Consider the following 11195-nt stretch of genomic DNA (forward strand, 5'->3'; position numbering starts at 1 on the left):
TTTTAACTTAAACTACTATTATAAATTTACTTATAATATTTAAATAAACTTTCTAATTAGAAGTTATATATAAATAAAATAATTAATTAAAAGCTTTATAAAAAAAAAGGAAAACCTTATTAAATCTAATAATTATTTCTAAAAGTATTTAATAATATATAATTCTAGAAATCTTTTAAATATTAGATAAACTAGATCTACTTATTTAAAACCTATTTTATACTAGAAAACCTACTTTTTCTTAATATAATTATAGCTATTCTTAAAACTTATATTAAAACTTAGTTAATATATTATATATTTCTATTTTTATATAAAAAGAACTTCTTTTATATAGAACTTATTCTCTAATTAAAATATCGTTTTATTATTAGAAACTAATTACTTTTTTAAAAAGCTAGTATAATTTACTAATTCTTATTATTAATTTATATTTTATTATTAAATATTATCTAAATAATTAAAAAGATATCTTTAATATTATATTTTTAATATTAATTTAGAATATCTAATCTTCTTATATTTTATATTAACTTTAATATTAATTATTTCAAATTTAATAATAGTATTATAAATTCTATTTATATTATTTTATAGTTTCTTTTTCTATAACTTTTAAAGCCTTTAATATTACTTTTATAAATATAAATATTATTTTAAAGTCCTAACTAATTAAATAGTTTTATATTATATAAAGTCAATTTTAATAAATATTAAATAAATATAATTAGCTTTAAGAAAAAATATAAATTAGTTTTAAAAAAAATAATACCTTATTTTAAGTTATTTTTTAATTCTATTATTCTAACTTCTTTTTTATTAATATTTATTTTATACTTTTCTAATATTTTTAGTATATTTATATATTTTATTTTTTATATATTTTTTATATTATTTCTCTTTTTTTATATTATTCTTTAAATTAATAAAAAGTCGGAATATATTTATATTATAAAACTTTTATTATTTTTTTCTATATTTTAATATTTTAGATACTATTATTATATCTATATTTCTATTATATTATTTTCTTATTTCTCTATTATTACTATTAAGTTTAATTTACTATAATTATTTTTTAGATTATATTTCCTTAAATATATATATTTATATTCTTTTTTATAATAGAAGCCTAATTTCATATTTTACTTTTTATAATTATTTCTAATTTCTAATTATATTATTTTAAATATATCTAATTATTATATCTATTTTCTCTTTTATATATACTATTATTTTAGCTTTATTTTTTTAATAGAAAGAAAGAAAAAACTCGAATATATATAATACTTTTATATAATTCAAATCTGTTTTAATTTACTTTTTATTTTAGAAAATATTTAAAAGAAATTCTTATAATCTCGAGAATTTTTAATTTTATAACTTATAACTATTATACTAATAATACTTATATAATTTCTTTAAGAATAATAAAATAGCCGAAAAATAGATTTCTTAAGCTCATAAAATATAATAACTAGTTCTTATAAGCTATAATATTATTAAAAGCCTATAAATTAATAATATTAAAATTCAGAATATTAAGAGAGCTTAAATAGTTATAAAAGGCTTATTAATATTAGAAAAAATAGCTATAATTACCGAATTTAATATAAATATTTTAGATAAGCTAAGTAATATATATAATAAGCTCTTGAAATAGAAAACCTTTATTAGAGACGAAACTAAACTAGAATTAACTAAAGAGGAACTAAAGAACTATTAAGCTAATAATAGAAAATTCGAGAATATTATTAAAGATATTTTTAAAAATAAATAAGAAAAGTTTAATAAAATTAAAACTATAATAAACGGTTTTAATATTAAGAATTAGAATAGAATTATATTATATAATAAAGTCTTTAGTTAATATATTAATAATATTTATAATAATCTTAGTAAAAACATTTATAAAAAGTTATATTTTCTTTTTAAAATAAAAGCTTTAATATATAAAGCTATTTAATTAATTAATAAAGCTATTTTAAAATATATTAAAAATAAGAAATATTAGAATACTAATATATTTACTAAATTAGATATTACTAAAATACTCAAGTATATTAAAACTATTTTAGAACCTAAAAAATTAGGTTCTAAGCTATTATTAACTAATATTTTTAAAGCTAGATAATATATTTTTAAAGTTTCCGGAATTCTAATTAAAAGAATTTATAATAATAAGTCTTTTCCTGTTTTCTAAAATAAGCCTAAAGAATAAGCCCCTATTATAATTTTAGCTTTAATTTAATTAGATCTAGCTAATAAGAATAGAGCTAATTTAATATAGCCTAGTAATAATTCTATTAATAAAACTAGTAGAACTAGTATAACTAGATAAAAAGAACCTAGTAAGAATAAAGAATAAGCTAAGTTTAGGATTTCTAATAAATAGTAAAAATCCGAATACTAGTCTAAATATAAAACTAATAAAATAGAAGAAAATATAAAATAAATAAATAAGAAGAAATTCTTTATTCTAAAGAAAAAGATATTATCTAGAAAAACTCTCGTATTTATATCTAGAACTAAAAAGCAAAAGACTAAAGATATTAAATCCGGGGAAATTAAAGCTAATAAATATATTTATAAAATACTAGTTAAATAAAAATTAATACTTATTTAGTAAAATAAATATATTTTTAAAAAGATATATAATAGTATTTTAGGACCTATTTATAAATAAGAATATTATAAGATTATTAATAAATTCTTTAAAGGTTTTTATAAAATATATATTTAATAGTTTATTAATATTTTTTTTATTAATATAAGAGATATTTATATTATTAAGAATACTTTAGAGCTAGTTATTAAGATTTATAAAATTACTATAAATAAGAAATATGTTTTTATTATTCAAATAAATAAGGAAATATAGAATTTCTTTTTAGAAAACTAGGAAATTAAGAAATATAAATATAAGTATTATATTTCTAATTAATTTCACTCAAATTTATAACTCTAATTTAATATTATAGTTTCTATTTCTAAATCTAGTATTATTAATCTAGATATAAATAGTTATATTTATAAGAGAGATTATCTAAAATAAATTAAAAAGCTTAGTATTTAAAAGCTCTTAATATAAGAAATAGAAATATTATAATTCTATTCCTAAAAATAATAATATAATAAAATATAGAAATTTAGATAATTACTACTTTATTTTAGCCTCTTAATTCTTAATAGTAGATTTATTAATATAGTTCGGATTTCACGAGATATTAAATAAGTATTTTATTTATTTAGTTATTTATTTTTAACTAATTAGATATTATATTTCTGGAAATATTAATTATAATTAATATAAAAATAATATTAAAGATTTAGCTATTACTAAAGCTTTAAACAGCGAATTTTACTTTAATAAGAAGTATTAGAATATTAGTTATATTTTTTTTATAAACTATAAAAAAACTATTATTTTTAATAAAAAGTTTTTTAAAAATATTAATTATTCTTTTATTTCTAATAATTTTAAGCCAGAAATAAGAAAGAAAATAGGTAAGTATTTATTAAAAGTAATAAAAGAAAAGATTTTAAATATAGTTTATTTAACTAAATAAATAAATACTTTTAGCTAGATAATCTATAAGTCTGGAATTATAAATAAATAATAATTCTTAGATAATATAGAAACTAAAAGATAACTTAATAACAATTTACTATTTAATAGGCCTTTTATTATAATTCTAATAAATCTAGTTATTATTAAAAATAAAATATATAAAAATAGAATTTCCTATAAAGTTATTAAAGCTTTTTATCTAAAGCTTTCTTTTCTTATTAAAGATTAATTTAAAAATACTATAATAATACGAAATTCGAAAAAGCTATTTATTTAGAATATATTATTATAATTTATAATATAATTTACTATAATAAGCCTTTTTAATATTTAGTAATAAAGGCAGAAATTATATAATAATTAAAAATAAATTAGATTAGCTAATAAAGGAAAATTCTAATTATTTTATTATTTTGAATTCTAAATAGGATTTTTCTATTAGTTTTAGTATTTAGGAAATAAGTATAAATAAATAGAAGATTAGATATAATATAATAGACTATATTTTCCAAAAATTATATTATTTTAGTAGTTTTAAGATTTTAATTATATAATAAAAGCTATAGCCTTTTATATATAACTTATAGAAATTATATAAGAAAGCTAGTTTTTCTATAATTCTAGAAAATAATTCTTTTTTAATATTTAATTAATTAAACTTTTATATATTATATACTATTTATATATTATATATTATTTATAGTTACTTTCTTATATTATAAATCTTTTTATTAATAATTAAAATATTCTAATTATAATATAATTAGAAAAGAAATAAACTAATTAGAATCTATATTAGAAAACTATATACTATATTATATAGGAGTTAAAAAATTTCTATTTTAATATTATTTATATAATTAAATAGCTTAGCTAATATTATAATAAATTTATTATATAATATTAGAATATTATATTAAGAATATTTTATAAAATATTAGAAAAATTAAAAGCCCTAAACCTTAGAACTTTAATAATACAAATTATATAAGAAATATAACAAATAAATATTTTATTATATAATATTTATATTTATTTAATAAAAAATTTATTATATAATTCTTTATTAAATAATATTATATAATTACTTTTATTATATAATTAAAGTATATTAGCCTATTAGAAGCTAGTAAATAGAACTAGTAAATTAGGGCTTTATTTAGGGAATTTGAATATATCTAATATTTAAATATTATCTTTTTAATTTTTATATTTAATAATAATTAGAATTATATAATATTAGCTAGAAATTCTATAGCTTATAACTAAACTAAATATATTAATATTTACTATTATAATATTAGAAAGCTAATAGCCTTTAATAAAATTACTTTTAAATATATTTTTATTAAAGAAATAATAACTAATATATTTATTAAATTTCTATTATTTATAGTTTTTAAGTATTATATTAAAGAATTATTTATATTATAATTATAAAATTACAGGCTCTTTTTTAGGCTACTTTTAGGATATTTTTAATTTTTTAAATATTAAGGCTTTAAAAGCTTTAATAAATAAAATAATAATTTTTAAAATTATTTTCTTAGAATTATTTTTAGTAATATATAAGAAAACTATTAAAATTAGGGGCCTAAGAACCCTAATAGACTTAGTAAATTCTAAAACCGAATATTATAGGACTATATACTAGTTTAATATTCTATTTAGCTAGTTTAATAAAATCATTTTTTAGATTTTAAAAAATAATATTTTTATTATAATATAGCTATTTTAGGCTATTTAATAAAAAGTATATTAATATAAATTTTTTTTTTTAAAAGCTTATATTTTATTTCGAAGAGTTCTATAAATAAGCTATAATAATATATATTTCAAAATATATCTTTTATTTTATATTATATCTTATTTAATAATCTTTTATATTATAACTATTATATATATTTTATATTCTAGTATAAAAAGATATTAGTTTAAGAAAAAAATAAAAATAGAAAGTAATTTTTCTAGTAAAAATATATATAATAAAAAGCTCTTTTTATAGAAATAAAGAAAATATTACTTTATTACTATAGTAATTCATATTATATTATAAGGCTAATTCTAATTCTAATTATTATATTATTATTATATATTATAATAAAATAATATTATAATAGTAATAAAAAGCTTGAATTAAGCTAAAGGCTATTTATTAGACTAAAGAAATATTAGTTATATATTAAGTTATATATAATAATATTATATAAATTATTATTATATAATAAAAAAGCTATATTTCTTTTTAAATTAAATAAGCTATATTAATTCCTTAAATTACTAAATTTATAATTATATTTATATAACTTTTTAAAGTCTTTGTATAATATTTTATTTATTTAAAAATAATTTATATTATTTTTATATTTAAGTATTTATTCGAGTAATATTTATAAGTTTAAAGTATATTTATTTAAATATATTTTATATAATTTAAACTAATATTATATAATATTAAATAACTTATTTCTTTATTTAATAAAATATTACTATATTAGTAATTATATATAAATATTTCTAATTTGACTAGAATATAATCTGAATTAGAAATATTTATATATAGTTACTAATATAGTAATATGTTATTAGATAAAGAAATAAGTTTATTTTATATTTATAAGCTAAAATTATTATTTCAAATATTTCTTATTATTATATTTTAAATATTAATATATTATTATTATTATTATTATTATTATTATTACTATAATTTCGGTTTTAACTTTATTACTAAACAAGCTTAGTTCTGATCTTAAGTAATATGCGATTTATAGTTTTGGTTTTTGGGGTTTTGGTGTTCTAGTACTCGAGCGCTTTGGTATTTTGGCCCTTCACTACCTAAAATCCTGCCCTACACGGCAGTTTCGCATATAGCTGTAATCAAGTCATGTTTCAACCACGAGATTGCCATTTCAGGGATACCCCACAATATCTCCTCACTCTTGAGCGCCAAGATTATCCACCAATAATCTGCAACCCATCTGGGAGAGCAACTTTTTCTAACAAGCCTTAAAGGCAAACCCTTTCCAGATTCTACTATGCAAGATCTTGACGTTATATACTTTTCATTCTCCATCTATTCCTGGCCATGCTACTGCCATCAGTAACGATTCTCACTGCGCTTCTAGCAAGCGCTGGAGTTGTGGGCAACCCTGTTGCTGCTCCTGGACCAACACCGGCACCGAGTCTAAAAGACACTATTATCAGGAGAGCTGCGAATTGCACCTTCAGTGGTTCGATCGGGTATTCGTTGGCATCGAAGTCGAAGACGTCTTGCTCTACTATTGTTCTGTCCTCCCTTACGGTTCCCTCAGGAGTTACTCTAAATCTAGAAAAACTTAATACTGGGACGAATGTTCGTTACACAAATTTTGTCTTAGGACGTTGTAACCGTATCTAATGACTGCAATAGGTTATCTTCCAGGGGACTACTGCATGGGGGTATGAGCAATGGGAAGGACCCCTTTTCTCTGTGAGTGGTAACCAGTAAGTGTCCTATAGCATGTCATTCATTCTCACCCATGAGTTTCTAAACAACTAACAAATTCTTAGAATCACCGTAAGAGGTGACCCAGGATCCATACTAGATGGCCAAGGCACTCTCTGGTAAGCAATTTCAGGGGCTACTGTCTATCATTTCTGGCGGATGTTAGGAGTATACCACCATAGCAGGCTCATTAAGAGCCATGTTCTGGGAGTAACACATCTTAAAAATATGCCCACATAGAAAATGTACCCTCTGCAAACGGAAGAAAGGAAGAAAATTACTGATGCCACAACTTGTAGGTGGGATGGTCTAGGGGGAGCAGGCGGCAAGATCAAACCGAAGTTTTTCAGGGCGAATGACCTCACCGACTCGATTTTGGAGGGCATCACCATTCGCAACGCACCTAAAAACTCCTTTAGCATCAACGGCGTCACAAGACTGACAGTCAAAAACATCACCATTGACGATTCGGCCGGTACCTCAAATGGCAAAAATACGGACGGATTCAACATCAATAATTCAGATCAGGTATACTTCACCGGGGTAAAGGTGTGGAACCAAGACGACTGCATGAATGTCAACTCAGGGACAAACATCTACTGGACCAACGGCTTTTGCTCCGGAGGCCACGGGCTCTCGATCGGCTCCGTAGCCAACGGCACAGTCGTACGCAACGTGACCTTCGAAAATACGATTATGGAGAAGCAGCAACAGTCTGTCCGAATCAAGACCGTTTCTGGAGCTGTTGCTAGCGTGGCGGATATCTCCTACAGCGGTATCACCATCAATGGCGGCACAGACTACGGGATTTTGGTCGACCAGTCGTATGGAGGTACCAAGCACGAGCCGACGAACGGTGTGACTATCACGAATTTCCAGTTGAGAAATATCACCGGGTACGTGGATAGTGGCGCAACCCAGATTCTCATCGAGTGTGGCTCAGGGTCTTGCTCAAACTGGTCGTGGTCGAATGTGAAGTTAACTGGAGGTAAACAGTCGACTACGTGCCTGAATAAGCCGAGTTCGATCTCCTGCTAAGTACGCGTTTGTTTCAAGTCGGAGAGTACAATTAGGTATCCTCGGAGGGACAGAATTGGAATTGATATAGATATGATAGCTACAGAGATGGGTAGAGTGTAAATAGTTTAAGAGCGATCAAATATAGGAAGATTTTACAATACAACTTAAAGCGCAGGTCCTAGCCATTCACTAATATTTTGAATTCGCGGATTAGACTGCCTTATAAGGGAATGGTTTAACCTATTTACGAATATAAAGTAATTCGTATAATTCTTTTTCTTCCTTCTAAACGCTGCCACCTAGGTTCCAGTATAATCTCGATCACTGGTTGTACTTCTCTTGCTGCCGCTCTGCGCGAAAATCGATCAAACTTCCAGAGCAAGCAGCTTGATTTATGGAATTATTTCTCGGCGCCAATCCAAAAACGTAAGAAACTAGATGCTTTCTTGCGGGCGGTTAAATACATGAGGCGAAAAAAAGTTCCGCCGAGTAGCCCACCCCTGAATTTTTGGGGGGAATACTACCGCGCCAGGGGTCAGCATTTTAACTAAATGAAATAATTTTCCTTATTACTAAACTACTTTATTTGTTTTACGGGAGTTTATAAGTAACCCCCCCCCCCAAAAATGAGTATTAATTAATTAATTATTAATTAATTATTAAACTCTAAAGCAGAATTTAATTATATTTAATTATTACAAAAAGTAATATAAGTATTATATTAAAAATCGACTTGTTTTTTAATATAATTATAAAGCTATAAAATAAAGTATTATTTAAGCTAAAAAAAAATAAGATTACAAATTAAGCCTTATTAAAAGGAAATAACTAATTATCTATCTCAAAATTCTTATTTTTATATTATTTTTTAATTTAATAAATATTAGTATATTTCTTAATTAAGTTATTTGCATTCATATAGCTATTAATATTACTAATATCTTATTAAATAATAAAATATTATTTTTATTATTTTTATTATTTTTATTACTATATATTTAGTTATATTTAATTAAATAATTAAATTTAATATTTTTTTTCTATATTATTTATAAGCTATAAATATATAATATATTTAAAACAAAAAATTATGAAATATATTATATTAATTTATATATTTAAAAAGAACCAAGGTAGTTGTAACGGCTGGTGTCACATGGTTGGTTTTGGCCAAAGGGTTTGTTTTAGCTAAGGTTCCAAGCTATGGTTCCAAACCAAGCTCGGCGTTTCAGTGGTCTTGGCCGCACTTACTTATCCATTGTCACACCTCACTCTCCTTCTCTCCTTAGCTTTAGATTCTGTAGGACATTGGAATCGTAGATCTTTGAGCCTTGTTCCATTGCTTCGTTCCTGCCGTCACAGTAGTTCATTAATTCGTGAAAGATTTTTGCATTCTGTCTCTTCTAAAGACACATTTCCTTATAGGCAGGCATTTACATTTGTAATCCCGAGTGGTAGTATCGGAGAAACCTCGATCCCTTCTATATCTGAAATGTTAGCAGTGTTGTATAAAGCTGTAAAGCTATATATGGTCCATTGACTTTCGATAAGAGTATTTCGGAGTCTCGTCCGGCAATAACTTTCGATATGAAGCTCTCTATTCTTTCCCCTACTGTCGCTTTACTTTCCCAGTTAGTATCATGTATCCCAACTCCGACCGAAAATGTCGTCGGGCACGTCAACCTGGCCAAGAGGGCTACCATCTCGGATATAGCTGACTTGGGATATGCTTAACAAAATGGAGGGTAACAAGTATTTTCTAATATGAGGGCGATTAAGGCAGACTTACTAACTTCTGTGGACTTAGAACCGCTGGGGGGAAGGGTGGGACTGTGACCACCGTATCTACACTTGCTCAATTCACCGCCGTAGCGAATAATGCGAAAAATAACGATATTATACCCAGGATTATTGTAGTATCAGGGACAATTACCAGCGCTACTCAAGTTAGAATCGGATCTAACAAAACGATTATTGGGCTTCCTGGAGCAAGTATGTTTTTGTTCAATTCCGCGGGCTTTCAGTTGACTACGATTAGAATTTGTTGGGATTGGCCTTTTCGTTTGGAAGCAGAACGACGTCATTCTTCGCAACATAATCAGTCAGGATGTACTTGCGCCTAATGGGGATGGCATCACTATCCAAGCCTCCAGGAATGTTTGGGTTGATTACTGGTTTGTTACCAAATCCTTAATATTTTCCCTGTTAATAGCCATAGCGAGTTCTATTCTGACCTAACCCACGATAAAGACTACTATAATGGCCTCGTAGATATTAGCCACGCTTCGGAGTGGGTCACTATTTCTAATACTTACCTGTATGATCACTGGAAAGCCTCTCTTATTGGCCACAGTAACAACGATGCCGTAATAGATACTGGCCATCTTCATGTTACCCAGTGTAATAATTATTGGCTCAATATTGGTAGCAGAACTCCTAGTTTAAGATACGGCCTTGGCCATATCTTCAACTCGTACTTTGAAAACATGAATACAGGCATTAACTCTAGAGATGGGGCACAAATCCTTGTTCAGGGCAATGTCTTCTCAAACGTTACAGAACCAATTGCTGCGTTATATAGTCATTCCACTGGGTAAGATCTTTACAGTCCGTAAAATAGTGGTTACGCTAGCTGATTATTAATTTAGACATGCTAACGTCTTTGATACCTATCTTGGCGGTGTTGCGAATACGGCGCCTGTTGGGACATTATCTGCGACCAGTATGCCATATTCCTACTCCTTGTTGGGGTTTGCGAATGTAATCAAGTCAGTTGTTCAAACTGCAGGTGCCACTTTGTCTTTTTGAAGTACCTTAATATGCTAGGGGCTAAAACTAGCTAAAGAACGAGAATAGTTTAATTATAAAAGTTAACTAAATAAAAAAGAATTTACTAATATTATAATTATAATACTAAATTTGAATTTGTATTTGTATTAAAAGAATACTATTAGTATTTTCTAATAATTATATTAAGCTAATCTAACTAATGCCTTTAATAAATCGCAATTCGTGAATTATATAAGTAATATAATAGAAATTTAATTATTATATAAATTTCGAATTATATATAGGCATTTAAATATATGAGAGAAAGTAAAAGAAAAATAATAAACT

General features: G+C 24.4%; 2 protein-coding genes across 2 annotated transcripts; both read left to right on the forward strand.

The window, feature by feature from the left end:
- Positions 1 to 6653: 6653 nt before the first annotated feature.
- Positions 6654 to 8096, forward strand: K444DRAFT_583606 (glycoside hydrolase family 28 protein; the record flags this gene model as incomplete). Its single annotated transcript, XM_024877834.1, has 4 exons — positions 6654 to 6926; positions 6984 to 7057; positions 7124 to 7177; positions 7358 to 8096. The coding sequence occupies exons 1-4, from the start codon at positions 6660 to 6662 to the stop codon at positions 8094 to 8096; spliced, it is 1134 nt and encodes a 377-aa protein (XP_024741059.1). The 5' UTR covers positions 6654 to 6659.
- Positions 8097 to 9665: 1569 nt separating this feature from the next.
- Positions 9666 to 10886, forward strand: K444DRAFT_641080 (polysaccharide lyase family 1 protein; the record flags this gene model as incomplete). Its single annotated transcript, XM_024884570.1, has 5 exons — positions 9666 to 9755; positions 9902 to 10070; positions 10117 to 10252; positions 10297 to 10671; positions 10727 to 10886. 5 exons carry the CDS (start codon positions 9666 to 9668, stop codon positions 10884 to 10886), a joined length of 930 nt encoding a protein of 309 aa, XP_024741060.1.
- Positions 10887 to 11195: the final 309 nt, after the last annotated feature.

This window comes from Hyaloscypha bicolor, assembly GCF_002865645.1.
Source record: "Hyaloscypha bicolor E unplaced genomic scaffold K444scaffold_42, whole genome shotgun sequence".
Taxonomy (NCBI): domain Eukaryota; kingdom Fungi; phylum Ascomycota; class Leotiomycetes; order Helotiales; family Hyaloscyphaceae; genus Hyaloscypha; species Hyaloscypha bicolor.